Here is a 16,951-nt window from a genome sequence, read left to right on the forward strand (position 1 = left end):
GCTCAACAATAACTATCAATGAGTCGTTTATCCTAAGGTACTAACTAGCTACAACTGATCGGAAATCGTTCCTGACTTCAATATTTCACAAATGTCCTGTTGTATTGACTGAGCAAGGATGCAAAACCAGACAATTATACTGAAAGGGGATTCTGAAAGGGTTTTTTATAGGAGTTCAAGTGTGGGGGAGAGTCAATGACCACAGAAAACATTTTTAAAACGTTTTGATGTCATCGCACAGTGCACACCACGGCAAAATGAATTTGGGTGAATTTTATTTTATGGCATTAACAATCAACACTGACGTACGCACATAAACCAATTGGCCTAATGAGAGTACGGTAGAAACATCGTTTTCACAAAGAGCCACATAAAGCGCCGTCTGAGTGCCGCGCCGGTGTGGTGGCGCCTGGCCCGCGCCGCTGCACACTGGTCGGAAACGCTCCAGCGAGAGGCCAGCGGCCTTTCCGCAAAAGTTTTTTGCTTGTTATTCCACAACTAGTGAAGCAAACTTCATGAAACTGTGCATACCTTCTCTGTCATATGTAAGCTATCATTTGGATGTCAAGCACTAAATATATGACGTGAATCCGTTAAGTTATGACGTCATAATTGAGTATAATACAGGATCTAGCACCACTTTAAGTCAACAAGGGAAATTGGGAGCTGCTATTCGGGCACCGGGAATGGTTTCATGCACTCCTTGCAAGGTCCAGTGCTTGACTTTAGCATTGTTGACTTTGCGTGACGTCATTTATGACGTCACTAAGGCCATGTAAGTTTTTCGTCAATAACTCCTGATCAGATGGAGCTAGAGTCGGGAAAGCCACCATTGGACTCAGGAAGACCTGCCGAATCGAATGATATGCGATAATGACCTCCTTCAACCATTTTCGTGACCTGAGGGGCTCCGACCTGACCTTGACCCGAGGTTAACACCTTAAACCTCGCCGGCACAAGGGGGGTTGATGCAACCCCCCCCCCTAAGGTTTTTCGCGAATAACTCGCGTAAAAAGCAGCCGATCGCGACGAAACTTTCAGTACCCTCGCATTGATCAATTTTACACCTACCCTGAAAATTTCATGACCCTGACCGCAATGACTTTTGACCTGTGACCTCTTTTCCGTGACCATGTTTGGCCGAAATCGCGATTCGGCGTACAGGGTGTCTCAGAAATATCCGGACACTTTGTTTTCTCGTATTTCTGCTCTCTCTGTCCGTCATGGAGCTGTATGAATTTAAAGGTTGGGTAAATACCAGCCTGAGACCACCGTGCGCCTCATCCGTCTGCCATTCGCCGCTAACCTTGACCCGGCCGGTCAGTAGAGGTCAGGTCGCCGAACAGTTCGTTGGTGTATCTGAGCGTCAGAAGGGTATGGCGAAAAACTACAGCACCTCGTTTCGTGGCAAAGCTGTGGGGATGGTGCATGGAGGGATGAGGCCAAAGATGGTCTGCAGGCAACTCAGTATCAGCAGAAGCCAGCTTTACCTCTGGTTAAAAAGAGAGAAGCTGGGCCAGGGGCTCGCCAGCCAGCCCGGTCGTGGTCGCAAGAGCACGCTCCATCCGGTGGTGAAGAGAGTGATCAAGATGGCGCCTGGTAAACGGCATCAATCGACCCGAAAACTCTCTAGACGCCTCACCAATGCAGGCTACAAGGTATCCCCTGCAACAGTTCACCGTTATCTCCTCGAAAATCTAGGGATGAGGCCGCTGAAGCTGAAAAAATCGCGAAAGCTGACTGAAAAACAGCGTGCTGACCGTCTGAAGTTCGCACGGGAGCGAAAAACTGGTCAGTGGAAGACTGGCAGCGGGTCATGTGGTCGGACGAGTCGCCGTACGAGCTGTACCACCCGCCAAATCGACAAAACGACCGCGTGTGGGTGTCCAGCAGCTCAGACGTGCAGACCGTCCCCACCGTCAAGCATTCTGAGAAGGTGCATGTCTGGGGAATGATGTCCCACCGTGCACTCTCCCAGCTGCACGTGGTGCCCCCAAAAGTTGTCATCAACGGAGAGTATTACCGAGAGAACATCCTCGCCAAGGATTGTCTGGACGCCATCCACCGAACGGCTGAGACAGGCGGCGTTCTGAAGCGCTCTCTGATGACGGACACAAGCCGGGCCATCTTCATGCAGGACGGCGCTCCACCGCACACGGCCCAGAAAACACAGCAGTGGTGTCTCCAGCACCTGTCCGACTTCTGGGAGCGTGGCGTATGGCCCGGTAACAGCCCCGATCTCAACCCGATCGAAAACCTCTGGGCCATCGTTCAGCAAGAGGTCGACAAGATGACACCGGCTACCAGCGCCGGCGAGCTGGCAGGGCAGCTCAAAAAGGCGTGGGGCCGGATCAAGCCCGATGTGCTGGAGAACCTGGTGGCAGGGATGCCCCAGCGTATGCGTGACTGTATCGCTATGAAGGGCGGCTACATCGGAAAATAAACTGAAAATGCAATCTTCTCTTTTTTCCAAATCAGAGGGGAAAACAAAGTGTCCGGATAATTCTGATACACCCTGTATGTCGGCTCGCATTAGCCGCGCGTTTGCAAGCTTTTCGTGGTTTCAAACGTTCAAACATGTGATTTGATGTTGCTCCCATACATTAGGATGGGTGTCAAGGTCACCTGAAGGTCAGGTCAGGTCATTAACCTTTGGTGACCTCGGATGACCTCGGTTCACTTTTTCGAGTTTTACATGTTTCTAGGCTAGTTTTTGGAGCTGAATTCGAATTTAGCAACCATTTGAACATTTACGAAGTAGTTTTGGCGCCTTCGTAACATGTTACGAAGCTGTCAGAGGCGGTTGACACGTATTACGAATACCCGTCACAACCCCTACCGGTTGACCGGACCTGACCTGACCCGACCTGGTCTAAATGCTTCTGATCAAAACTAATACGATATTCGTGATCAGCACCCCGGAAAACCACATAGCAGCCACAATTTACGACTTTCTAACAGGTCCCGATTTTCCCGGTTTTCGGGTCATTGACCTGACCTGGAAGGTCACCCGATGACCTAGGACCTTAAAATTGGGTATCATCGGCTTCCTCTCGTGACGGGCAACACGCTCGTTTTTTCCGCGAGGCTCTAGCTCGATCAGGGGCCAAACGCGAGGGGGGTCGTACCCCCCCCCCCCCTTGTGCCGTCGAAGGACGCAAAATGGCCTGTGCTGGCGAGAGTTAAGTTGACTTCACCCGAACACCAAGTATAGCATTCAACGCGCCTGAGCTAGACAAACACGATTATGCCAAAATCGCGGCAGTGCGACCATTTTTCAGGCAAAGTAATTAACCTAAAACCGAGCCCGTGCCTTGTGGCACTTACCTGACCTAAGAGGTCACTGGCTGACCTAAGACCTTAAAATCGGGTAGTACCTAATTTTTGCGTCTTATAACGGCACACAAGCTTGTTTTTTTCTGCGAGGCTCTAGCTCAATTAGAGGCGAAACGGCGAGGGAGTTGTACCAACCCTCCCCGGTCAATGTAGAAAACTAATCGGTCCGGTCAGGGTTAAATACCGGAATTGTGATCTAATGTAAAAACAAAAAGACAACCCAAGGTAACCCGACGTCAGTGACAGGTGTCCTATATTTGCAGCGTCTTATATTCACGAAGGTTTCAATTTCCACTTTCTTCAGCCGAGTGATGGTTGTCAATAGCAAGGCTCTCTAAATGCAGGCCGTAATCGCCACGCAATATGTGGAAGGCTTTTGATGTCAATACATACATAATTGCATACATAAAACGCGCTTTTCACAAAATTCATAAACTCAAGCGCATCTGTTTTTAATGACCAGTCAACTACGCATGGATGCGTGCAGGCCACACAACACAGGTCAGCGTAAGCCGGGCGCGGCGGCCGAGCCGAAACTGGGGCGGGGCGGGCGGTAGTTGGGTAGGAAGAGCGGCTCCTGCAAATTTTGCGCAAATATGCGCAGTTAGCTTTTATGTTGCCCTGGTGTAAATTTAAATCCTACTTCATCTCACAAAAAATCAGAGTGGAACTAGATGGGACTACCTGTTGTTTCCTTACCTAAACTTTGCAGTTATATTCCAGAATCACTGTAGGAGAGCCTTCATAAAAAAGCTATAGTACATCTTAGATAGGGAAAAAGTATACCAAAAATTTTGCACTGACCAGTCGGCAACTTCATAACGAACATTTTGATGCATGATATGTGGGATTTCAATTTGGTGTCTATCAGCAATAAGACTCTGAATATCCGGCTCAAGAAACCTCTTGCTCCGCGTCAGTTTCCGAGTTCTGGGATACCCCATCTTCGGGGGCTGATTACAGCTATTTTTGGTCACCCGGATTAGGTTTTTTGGCCTAAGTATAATCATTTGATCAATTTCAAATCGATCTGTATAAAAAATAATCCGAAACTCCGGAATCGCCCGTGGCCTCTCGTGAAGGCGTTTCCGACCAGTGTGCGCTGGTCCCAGGACCCGCCGGCTCGTCTGCACCGGCCTGCAGCGCGGGGCGCCGCGGGCACACACGGGTCAGAGGCGGGGTCAGAGCAGGGGCGCGGCGTGGCGCGGCGCGGCGGCTCGCGGTCCGACGGACAGTCAGCTCGGCGGGCGCGGCGGAGTCCGGCTCCCGGCGCAGTTCGTGACGGCAGTTCAGCTCATGCCGAGCTCCGGCAGCTTAGCTGAGCTCCTGCAGCGGCCCGAACAGGTAGACGGCGCCGATCGTCTCGTCTGGGTTGCCGATGAACTGGGCGTACAGCTCCTGGAAGCGCTTGATGTCGATGCCGCCCTTCTTCTTGTCCTCCGGCTGCCAACGCAAAGATTGGCGAGTCACACCCACGAGAAGATAGACGGGTCATACGGCCGTTCAAGGGAAGACAGGCGAGTCATGTGACTGCCAACGAGAAGATGGACGAGCTATCGCTCTAACGGCGACCGGACGGGTGGGTGCCACTGGCTTATCGTGTAGACGCGCCCGACAATCGTTAATTAGCTGGCTGGCAGTCGGCCGTGCGTTAAACTGTCCAACTGACAGATGGAGACAAAACAGACATCAGCTCACGTCGTTCGACTAACAAATGACACAGAAAATAGCAGAGGTTGACGTGTTTCGTTTGTTTACAAACAGGCTCCGATGTTCTGATTGGTGTTCGCAAACGCAGACTGTTTTTTTAGACGCCATTGTTTATAACTACACCTCCAGTGTATGTAGAACTATGCACTATTACTTTCCCAGGGTAAATTCCCTGTTCCTGTTAAATAATATAAGGAAAACAATAAGAGAAATGATTTTGATTTCAGCTTACTCTCGCCAGTTGACCTCTAATGTATTTCCCGATTGGATTTCGGTAGCCCGGAGGCAGTGGTTGCGTAATCCGATTACGCCGTCGCCGCCGGCGGCTACGGGAGGTGACTTTCCATGTCGCTAGTCCGCTGGGAGACGGGAGCGGAGGCCAGTAATAATGCGCATCAAACCCGTGCCTCCCACTGGGGACGGCCTGCAATAGGGTCGGTGGCTGTATATGGCAGCGGCCGGCCACCGGGGCCGCCCCGGCCGCCGCCAATATGGATGAAACAGCGTCACGGGCTAGTGGCTATATCAGCGGGCTGTGGCGACTTCAGGGAACAGCTCAGACACAGGCTGGCTGCAAAAACGTATCAGATTAGCCTTTGGTTGCTCCTTGGAGATGTATTGGTGAGTGACCAGTAGCCAGTGGCCATTTTACTTTAAGAAAAAATCAAAATATTTAAGAAAGCTTCAACCCCGTAAGATCCCAGAAAACATTCCTACGGGGACAAGAAAGCGTCTTGAGTGGCAATAAAATAATTCAACCAATGAGAACAGACAGATGAGCTGACAATAATATTTGCATTGATTCACGTGTAATAAATCGCTCGTATTCTAATCCTTAGCGAACGTGACCTGGGTCAGCTATACCATTCCAATACACCATTCCGAACCACTGCACCGGCGGCCGCTTTGAACCGGGTCACTTTTGGAGCGGCGCGAAGTGAGCCGCGTTCGTAAAAATACCGCCGGCGGCGTGCCGTTCGATGGGCGCGCCACAGCGGTCGTGTTGGCGGGCGAACAATGCCAATTTGTCCGTGGTCAGGAGACGCACCGGTGGCTGGCCGGCCAAGATCGGATCGCATTCTGGCAGAGGGGAGCGCTGAGGGGGCTCGGTGACGGAGCGCCGCCAGGTCACAGGATGGGCATGAGGGACAGGTCAGATTACCGGGAGAATAAAGGATCGGGGGCGTCGGCGAGGAAATGGCGAGGTGTAAGAGTTTTGTTTTGATGGTGGCAGGTGAGCTGTGAAAAAGTGGAATTGTTGATAATGAAATCAAACGCAACTGAGGTCACTTGAAATTAATCTCCAGCAAAAAAAAAATATTTATAGTGCCTTTTGCTGTTTTCTAGTGTAAAATAAATCTAGTGTTCCTTTTCTGAGGGTAGCAAAAGATGAAACTAAGCCCGTAAAGGTGCGGTGATTTTTTATTGTAAACTGACGATAAAGCTCATTAGCATGCAGTTCAAAATCCCCGAGTTGAGGTTGTTTTTCATGTGCGACTGCTGGACGTCAGTCAAAAGGACACCAGTCAAAATCTTCATAGGGACCGAAAAGATGCCAGCTATTGCGTAGAACTCCATCCAAGCTGGGTGACGGCTGTTGGTCGCACCATCCTCCGAGTTACAGTACAGGGCTTGTAGCGTCTGAATTACAGGGCGCGTGGCGGCCGAGCTACAGCTCGTGGCGGGCGACAGGTAGCCAGTGGCTGGCCGCGACCAGCGTGCTGTGCTCCGTATTGATTGGATCCGCGGTGCGCCCGCCGACCGCTGGCGGTTCCCGTCAGACAGGTACGGAGGAGGGACTGGACACCGCAACCACCGCGGGGCACAGCGGGCTGACCCAACTGACCGGACCGACCCGAAACGGTCGTCCTCATTATTCGGTCTTCCTCATATCCATATGACCCACGATGACCTATTCTAGTCCTCACTGACCTTCTCTGACCCGCTGTGACCTGCAGGTGCTCAATGACCTCCTGACCCTCACCTGACCCGCAGCTGACCACTGGTGATCCCCACGTGGCACGCGCAACTGACACCGACCCCGAGCGGTACGCACCATCCGACGGCGGCCCCGGTGGCGGGGACTCCCCCGAGAGCCGTCGTCGTTAGCGGGAACGACCGTCGCGCGTCGGGGGACGGGTCGCACATATTGGCGCAGCAGTTTAACCCTCCGCGCCGCTCGCTGGTGTGTTGCTTGCCGGTGGCTTGCTGGCGAACTTTCTGAACGGATAGCGCGGCCGGTTCGGACTGCGAAATATCTCAGTTTTCACCTTTGTGAGGCATTACTCAGCGATGTGCTCGAGCTGTCACGCATGCTGTGAGAACGCATGGCGCGAGGTGCGTTACGTTCATATACATAAAGCGAATCAGCGGAAGGAAAACGCCTAAAGCAATATCATAGCCCATGGGGAAACTTGTTTACATTTAGAGCGATGTTCCAACACGCCTAGGTACGTAGGTTTATACGTGTTAGGCACAGAGTATAACTCTCATCTCCCACAGCTCGTCCAGGTTTCCGTCTCCTTTCAACTGATATCCCGTTCCTTTTTCATCCTATCTGTGTCACCAATCACCATTCCTGGTATAACTTGTTTCAAAGCTCAGAACTGATGCACTCTCGAGGAATGCTGGCTGATAAACAGTCACAGCGAACTCCACATACAATTAGGTTAAAGTATATCCGAAAGTTCACCGAGAGCAAACAAAAAAATAACGTCAGTTATTTACTAAGCTGATTAGTTCTGGGTTCGGAAACCCTCCAACTTCGACTTCCACGACTTACGTATCGTCATGTCCATAAAGCATATAAATACCTTATTGACTCCAGTTTGCTAATTAACGTTTATGAATAATGATGAGCAAGTAGGGCCCAGTATTCCAGGAACCTCTAAGTTAATCAGGCGAGAAATAGGGAGCCAACTACCCAACTAACTCGTGGCTGTCCTCCGCTGTCCAGCGAGCATTGATTGGCCATCTCTCCTGCTAAAGGCGACACTGACGCTAAGATAGTTTCCGAGTTGGTTGGCGTCCGATGGTTTGCTGCCGCCAGGTCCGTCGCGCCGGTGGGCGGTACCCAAAGGTCGCTAAAGGTCGGCGCCGCGCGCTCCTCAGATGTCGAGTAGGTAAAGGGAGGAGAGAGGGCGCCTGCTCGCCACTGGAACGCCAAGTCTGTCGGCTCGGTGGGGCGAGAATCGACATTCTACCACAGCTGACTGTGATGTGCTCCGTGCTGTTTCTCGCGTCCCCGATTTAGTTCAGCGGTCTCATTCTCATATATCCAGCGTCTGCGTTATGTACAGGTCTCGCGGGTTTTAGCGGTAGCTTTTGCCCCTATGAAATTAAGTACCTAAACTTCCGGCTACATTTTTTTTTGTCTTAAGCTTTTAAGGGTTGAAGATGCAATCGATTTATTCGTATGCATGCCTGCCATGATCCTCTAAAATGGCTTCATCGTAAATCGTTTAGTTTCTGAGATATAGCTGAAAATGTAAAAAGGCAAAACCTACCGCTTAAACCCGCGAGAGCCGTACTTACACTCAGCAGAGTTTCTCCTGATCTCAAGTTTAACTCTCAGTTTCAGTTACCCACTCCCAGAGTGTCTGAGGTACTCACGCTGCAGAGTTTCTCGTATCCCTGATCGAGCTCGGTAAGCTCGCTGTAGGCCTGTCGACTGCAGCAGTCCACCCTGTACTCCTCGATGCCAATCAGACCGTCACCTGTAAACGGCCCCATACGCCGGTCAGTGGTCGACGGATACACAGGCTGGATACAGTTTGAGATACATATCACAGAGGCTAGGGCGACGAGAGTTCGCAGCATGGCTGAGCCGATATAACGGATAAGAACTGCTCCAGTATAGCTGTCAACAAAGGTCAATGCACAAACGATGCGGCACCATATTTATGTACATACAGAAGGAACAGATCGAGCGTCATTTGTCACATCCAGGTAGCAGCAAAATCAGCGGCATACAAGGCGCACAAGAAAAGTGTCCAATGTCCATGTCACCATGTCGCCATGAGCTACGCAGTGCGCATTGTGACCTGCAAAGGTCATAACGTCAGGTTGAGAATTACGTTCGTGGTGATAATGCTACGGAGAATGCGTGAGGGTGAATTTGGTGGAGATACTGAAACCCTTTAACAATCAACGCTAACAAGTAATCTTGAAGGATTTATGCGTTCAGTCAGGTAGCTAATTGATGAATACCGTAGGATTAACATGTAAAAATAAGGACGCATAGCATTAAACATTGTGATATCGCATAAGCCGACGGTCATTAACACACTCTATATGTAAATTTAAATTATTCAATCGAGTGAGTTTATGACACACATCTCAAGAAAAATGATAACGAGTGTCTTAGTTGTATAAAAATCCTAAATCAACGCTGAATGTTAAACCAAATCGAGCTATATTGATGCTATTTTAGACAAAAACAGATACAAATATGACAGCAAGAACTTCTTGAGCGCTCATGAGCGAGATATATCCGTCCATCAGCTCCCTCTGGGAAGTTTAAAATTATAATTATCATAATCCGTCGAAGACGACAACCATGCGTGGCTGGGGCACACATGCAAAGGGGAAATTCGGTGATGACATTTAGATACATTATACAGGGAACGAAAGGGGACATGCTATAAACAATGTCCGCACTGGTACAGGGAAGACCTCCTGTCCCTCATGGAAAGAAAAACGTCAAACCACTGATGCCGAAAACAATGAGACCTATTTCGCTGACGTGCATCACACGTGGTCGATGCATTGTCACTCGTTACTGACGTGTCACGTGGCGAACCGGCACGTGCTTGGCGATGCATTTTTGCTGCGACCTTCGCCCACCTGACCGGCGACCTATCCCTAAGGAGACGCCGTGCAGAGTGGTGACATTTCCAGCGCGCCGGCCGCCGCCATTGCCACCGGCGCCGAAACTCCGGCAGAGTTTGAGACGAACGAACAGAGCTTGACGACGATTCGGCAGAGGATGTAGCTGTTAATCGCACGCAAAAAAATGTGTTTGGGTGGGAATACTGACCTTTGTCAGGAAATATGAATAACAATTCAATTGATGGAGCTAGCATTGCCGACTCACGTAACATAAGAGTTTATGACTTATAAGCACATGCTTAAAATGTACCTAATAAATTAAAAATAAATAGAATAAAGATGAAATATCACTCTCCCGAAAGTGATGGCTCCCGAAAATCAACTTTTAACCAATAATGCGGGGTCGCATGGATGGAAGCATCTACCATGAGGCTATTTCTGAGTTCACCTCTTCGTCTTTTCTTATTTCCACATAATCTCTTCCAGTTGCCGCATCACTCATTCCTACTTTATCCGACAATCTATCTAATACTCCTGATATCCCCGGATCCGATTTCTTCCGTCTTTCTCAGCGTAACAGCGTAATGTAAGTGCAAATCGGCCTGTCTCGCCGGCGTCTGTCCGATCGGCAGACGCATCGGTTCCGTGTGAGCCCTGACCAGTATCGAGCGGCTACTACCGCGCCGACACAGGTCGCTAACCTTTGACCAGCGGTCCCCAGACGCCCGAGAAAGGTCGTGATTGCACCATCCAGCCTCGTTTCCTGCGTTTTCCTTCCGTCCTATTCCAGTGTCTTTTCGTCGCATTTCCTGCCTCCCTTGAGGCAGTTGTTACACCTCAGACCCGCATCTATTTCAGCTCTTTTTCAGTATCGTCTTCTTCCGTCATTGTCCAGTCTTTTACTCTTTTCCCTTGCAGCCATTCCTCGTCCATGTCCCTACTTCTGCATGTGTCCTTCGCCCGGTCTTCGTCCCTTTCCGTCCTATCTCACATCGCTGTCCATTGTCCACTTTGACTTCTCGCATCTCTCCGTCCCATCCCCGTCATTCCAGTCCCAGTCCTGTTCCTTTCCGTTGCCATCGGCGCCCCATTCCCCACTCCAATCAAAATCATTGGTCGCCCGTGAGCTATGATTGAGTGATGGCTGTCTGGATCCCTTGTGCGACCACCACATTCGCTATTGATGATACACTGCCGGCTCTATTGGATCCTGCAATTGCATCGACGTCGGTTTGTCAATAATATGTGCCCGTTCAATCAAACCGGAGCTGTGGTGCCTGTCCGCGGTGACAATGCCAGTCAGACAAGAACCGAGAGACACAGACTTAGAAAACTGAGGCCGCCATCATTGTTGTACCCATAGGACCACCGCGCCGGTTGCTGGTCGGGGTAGGTATAGAACATACATGTATGTCATGCTTCCAATAGGACAATCTTGCCAGCAGCTTAAGCTTAGAAACCATATTTTGGAGCGATACCACTTAGAAATCGTAAAAGGGGTCCAGTGCTAGGATTAAAATTGCTGCCTTTTTCCTGCTCACTCTTTTATCAATTGCATAACCGGCTTATCTGCTCGTGACTTCAAATGTCTCCTGCTGCCTTTGTGTCTGTTGGTTTGTACGCTTTTGCATCTACTGGTGAGAGTCCGGACGTCTTCCCGTCTCCTGATGAGAGTGCGGACGCCGGACGCGTTTCCCACAGTCCATTGGCCACGGGTCGCCGGCCGCTGTGTCCGTCCCAGATGCTCCATCCGTGTCGCGCTGTGGTGACCCGAGAGTGGTGCGGTCCTCTCCGGACAGGGCCCGATTGTCCGCCAGTGAGTGATGGCCGTGCGCCGGGATCGCCGACGGGGAGCAGGGCGCGTCGGGATCGACGCCAGACGTGGAGGGCGCGACGGGACCGTCGTCAGGCGCGCTGGGAGGCGCCGGGACCGCCATTGGACGTGCAGGACACGGTGGCATCGCCGGGCGTGAGAGGCCGCACCGGGACGAGCCGCCGACCGCTCTGTCACCCATTGATCCGTCACCTGGGCCCGCCGCCGCCTCAGTCCGGTGCTCCGTGCTCCGGGGCGGTGCTCCGGGCGGTGCTCCGAGTAGTGCTCCGGGGCGGTGCTCGCGACAATCAGCAGCTCGCCGAGCCAGCCGTCCGCCGGCTGATGTAAGTACGTACACGAGGCCGCCACATCCCGCATAACAGATCGATGGAGAGTCCTCTCGGGTCGGACCACCGTCGTGTGGAGAACCATCGTCACCATTGTGCCAAGCAACACGGCTGGCGGCCCCAGAGACCTCTCCCCGGCAGAGGTGGGTCTCCGACGAAGGTGAGCGTCTCTCTTGGGAATACGATAAGTGTTTTTTTTTTTTTTTGCAAAGGCAGAGGTAGCTACTGCCAAGGTGCGTTTGACTGCCCATCCCTAGTTCTTGTTTCCTTTACGGCAAAAGTGGGTGACACTCAGCTTAGACAAAGGTTGGGGTTTGCTTGGATTTGGATCGTTAGCAAATGTATTTCATTCTCTCTTTACTTCAGCGTCTATCTCTCGCTTTAGCTCTCACTCCTCTCTCTCTCTCTCTCTCTCTCTCTCTCTCTCTCTCTCTCTCTCTCTCTCTCTCTCTCTCTCTCTCTCTCTCTCTCTCTCTCCAACTTTTTGGCCGATTCATAAACCTTATCCTGGTTGACGCGATTGTGGAGACCTTTCCAAGCCAGAATGAAACCCCTCTACCGGATAATGTCAGTGTGGGAAGGAGATTGGGCAGTGGGCACACCGCCGACCCTTAATGCAAACCGAGCCTATTTCGCACCTGCCTGGCTCCAGCCCTAGTTAGACAAGGTAATGGCACAATATTTTGTTGGGTTCATTGCTCGGCTGCGACAGAACGCTATTACCGTTAAGCTGGTAAGCCATTAATTGGTGGAGTCCAATGCTACCATGAGAAACGGGCTGGATCGCATTTTAGCGACGCTCTTGAACAAACTGCCACAAATCTCTGACAAATTAGAGATATTCGAACTACGTCCATTATCCCGTAGACTGACGGTCGATTATGGATTTCATTGATTTGGTTGTCGCCTAGCCTTCATAAGTAAAAACACTTTGTGCACTGTTGTATGATCATTGATCATCATCACACTCGCTCACCAACAAGAAAACAAAAGAAGGTACACATTTACCGGTTTTCCAACTGAAAATAATACGGCCCATGAGCGGACAAATAAACAAAATACACAATTACTCGTGCAAATGGCAGCCTGCACACTGCGGGGTCGCCATCTGCCACCTAAAATACAACATATCATCCAGCTGTGTAAGGGAGAGGGGGGGATAAAGCGGAACAGCAATCATGGGCACTGCTGGAAAGGGCACACAAATGCAACATATACGCACGACAAGCATTCCTGTGTGGCTGGGCAGAAGTTGGGGATGGAGGGAAGGAGGTGGGGAGGGAGGGAGGGAGGGAGGGAGGGTCTGGGTGACACAGGGCACAACTGAAAGTCACAACACCTGGTGCGGGTGGGAGGGCTTTGGAGGGGGTGGGAGCACATCGACCCTACCGTTCACGTCCACTGTGCTAAAGTGAGACGAGATAAACGCTTTAAGTGCCGACGGGAAGTCTTCGAACGGCTTTCCGACGCAGGCGTTTTTGACAGCGCTCTTGAACTCGTCGACAGACACCTGTCCGTCCTGAGTAGGAGGTCAGGGGGTCACTGCGGGTGCCGCGGGGTCACTGGGGGTGCCGCGGGGTCCGGGGTCCCGCGGACCCACGGGCCATCGGACACAGCGCAGGTCTCCGCTCTCCGCTGGTTCAGAGACGGATAGCTACAGACATTAGCCACGGCACCCGGACCCAAAGCCGACGATCACACAGATTCAGAGACGCCACACTTTATGAGACAGTCACAGGTGAGTGGAGGCAATGCGAGGACGTCACAATTGTGAGGCACATGTTCGAGTGAGTGAAGAAGCTACCATCAAAGTGACAGAGTCCTGTATCAATTTAATGACAGGTCAGAAAATGTTGCGTTATGCCTTGTATGTATGTGTGTAAATAAGGATAAAACAAAAGCATGCCATGTAAAAAGAACACTGGACAAAAAAACAAGACAATGCAGGAAGCGATGTAATGAAGTTGATCAAAGGCGTGTCTGCGTAGGTGATCTTGTGTGTAGTCTGGTAACTAATTGGAAGCTAGTGTCGTGAAGTGGTAAGGAAAGAACCATAATCTAGCCAGACAATATTTAAAGTGCACATCGGTGCACCCTTCAACAAAAATGAAGGTTAGCATTACGTAGATGGTGGCTGGTGATTTTTTTCCCCCGTTATTTTGCATCGTTCCGTTATTACGTACCTACCTAAAGGTCAACATTCTCGCATAGTTGATGGTCTCTTTGGTATGTCCAGACTTTATAGAAATGCGTTAGTAATTGGTTATTCAAATACCAGAGAAAGGTCCCATTTTAAAATCTCAGCATTAATACGAACGCGAATATTTCAAGCATAATGAAGCCACACATTAAGTAAAAAGCCAATAAAAGTCTTCAAAATATTAAACAAATAATCTTAACAAAGATTCAAGCGTTTATTATCAAAGGAGATGCTTGGGAATTATATTGACAATTTATGTTGGTTCGTTATCTCAGCAGTGAATATTTAGGTTACAATTAAATCAGTTTGCATAAGCCGGGATAAGACTGCCTAATCCAGACATCTCATTTGACTGGTCTGTTAGGTTAGGCGCTTACCATTTAGGTCGATAGATTCAAAAATTTTTACTGACGAAGGCCTTCAAGGCTTCGGGGAACTGATCGTATCCCTTTCCGACACACACTTTTTGGACGGCTTCCTTAAACTCATCAACGGTAACCATTCCGTCCTGGAAAAATGAAATTTAACTTACGTTTTTGCATTAGAAATTAAATAGAACACAACGTAACTGCAACTAAAGTGAAACTGTCGGCTGGGCTCCGGTAAGTCAGGTGTGTGAGTAGTGTGTGGACAAATCAAAAAAGCGACAGCGATCATTTTTTTAATGATTAGTACGCTTGATGACTTCCAAATGTGATAAACACATTTTATTAATCACTAATCATATGATCACTTGTTGCTTTAGAAGGTACAACCATGTGCCATACCAAGTTTTATATCAACAACCTAAGTCACAAGTAATGATTCATGACAAGTCCTAGCTATATAGCGTCAGACATACGCAGCCGTTTACATACCTTGTTGAAGTCAGCGAGGTCTGCAATTTCGTTCCACAGATTTTGCATGACTTTGCGATTTTGCTCGTACTTTTCCTGTGTGAAGTCTCCTTTGCTTTCAATAACGGTTGTCCGCACTGCCAAGCACTCGAAGTCATTCTTGTCCAAGTACCCATTGTTGTCGATATCTGAAAGGTAATAAAACTAGCATGTAACTCATAAGTGTGGGCTCCATAATTCGGAACCCATAATCCCGTTGATCAATTGCCTTAGCCGTGTTAAGTTCTAGACAGCTTGTCACACGAGCAGGCATATCGCCTATCTCCAACATAAAAAGCGTTTTCCAACTCGGTCAATAAGACGCGGCACGATCGACATTCGACAGCTCTGCTTTGATCTCCGGGGAGGAGGTAGGCTGTACCGCACGACAGAGCTGTTGGCGGTACAGTCTATCTCCCAGCGGCCGACAGATCAGCCGTCTATCGCGGTGAACGGTAGATCTCGCTGGGCGAATTTGAAACAGAAATTATGAATGGAAAGTGGGAAGTATTTGTTGGCCGTGCTGTTATACATTTACACAACTAGAGCAGATATCAGTGGATTATTTGACCAAGAGTAAATACAAAGTACCAAGCAATCCATTTAAACTCGTTGCACGTCTTTCCACCACCATTAGATAATGAAAGAAACACCTTGTCACTTGGTAAAAATGACACCGGAGACTCAGCTTTATGACCATGGCAGTGCTAGAGCTACGATTTGCAGCAGATGTCTAGTAAGATTTTGAATTAGATTACATATAGGTATGCAATAACAAGAGTCCCTGTGAATCCTCACCCATTAACCCCATTAGTGGCAGGGGGGTTGTTTTCATCCCCCCTCAGGTTTTTCGAAAAAACCTACGAAACGGCTAGAGCTAGGATGCTGAAATTTTCTGACCTTTCTTAAAACTAAACTGGGCACATCCTCTGGAATTTTCAAGTTGATTCCTTTATCAGGGGCGGTTCCAGGGCATCGGGAATTGGGAGGCCCTATTCATGAAGTGAGTCATTTGGGTGAAGATCACTATGCTGGTGCATTATAACTGTAGGTATTCATTGTGTAGGTGGATCAACATTATTTGTAGGTATTACAGGTTCACAAGTGAGCAAGAGATGGATCATAGGTGGTTCCAGGAAAGCAGAAAGGGAGGTCGATTTCACCTCCCAACTTCGAGGCCCTGACGCCGCCTATAAATTGCCAGTCTACTTTAAGTCATTATATCACACATTTTGTAACATCGAAAGACCATTACCAATCCGCTTTGGCAATGCCACAACGGAAAAACCCGAATTTTTATGTATCTTAAGTACCTCCCGAATATATTTACCTGTATCCGCGATTACGCCTATGATTTTTCAAAATGCCCATTTTGATGATGCATGCTAATTTCCGGTTCATTCTGCATCAATTGGCAGTCGTTGCGTCAAAATTATTTAAAAACATGGCCGTGGTGAGCAGCTGAAAAAAAACTCTCTGCAATTTGCTGCTTTTACCCACCTACTGCCCCCTATTTGCTTTTTTGGGAATTTTCTCTTATCGAATGCCGTTTGAATTTTAAAAATCGGCCGGTTAGATCTCGAGATATCAACGGGGGTCCTAAACAGCCCCCTGCCACTAATAGGGGTAGCCAGAGCCTGCCACTAATATGGTTAACGAGTCATAAAAAGCTAGGAAGTGCTGCCCAGTAAAGCCCATGCTGTTTCCAGATGCACCTCACGTGTCAGCTTTTGCACCATAAAGAAGACCTTAACTGGACTTTGAAAACTACGACAGACTATAAAAGTTTGTAACTGGGTAAGGCGCAACGCATCGCAACGACGTTATTGGTTCTTTCCCT

At 49.4% G+C, this 16,951-nt stretch overlaps 1 protein-coding gene across 1 annotated transcript; it reads right to left on the minus strand.

Moving 5' to 3' along the window:
• Positions 1–258: 258 nt before the first annotated feature.
• LOC122371510 (sarcoplasmic calcium-binding protein 1-like) lies at positions 259–15,264 on the minus strand. The gene is made up of 5 exons (XM_043347886.1): positions 15,094–15,264; positions 13,426–13,555; positions 8,659–8,762; positions 4,442–4,779; positions 259–425 (listed from the first exon to the last, which is right to left on the minus strand). The coding sequence occupies exons 1-4, from the start codon at positions 15,139–15,141 to the stop codon at positions 4,651–4,653; spliced, it is 411 nt and encodes a 136-aa protein (XP_043203821.1). The 5' UTR covers positions 15,142–15,264; the 3' UTR covers positions 259–425; positions 4,442–4,650.
• Between the last annotated feature and the right edge of the window lie 1,687 nt (positions 15,265–16,951).

Source organism: Amphibalanus amphitrite, unplaced genomic scaffold, assembly GCF_019059575.1.
Source record: "Amphibalanus amphitrite isolate SeventyFive unplaced genomic scaffold, NRLGWU_Aamphi_draft 001251F_arrow, whole genome shotgun sequence".
NCBI lineage: Eukaryota > Metazoa > Arthropoda > Thecostraca > Balanomorpha > Balanidae > Amphibalanus > Amphibalanus amphitrite.

Coding starts and splice junctions, on each gene's coding strand:
- LOC122371510 (XM_043347886.1), bottom strand. CDS start 15,141: ATGCAAAATCTGTGGAACGAAATTGCAGACCTCGCTGACTTCAACAAG. Junction 13,556..15,093: donor ACCTCGCTGACTTCAACAAG/GTATGTAAACGG, acceptor CCTCCTACTCAG/GACGGACAGGTGTCTGTCGA. Junction 4,780..8,658: donor GATACGAGAAACTCTGCAGC/GTGAGTACCTCA, acceptor TTGCGTTGGCAG/CCGGAGGACAAGAAGAAGGG.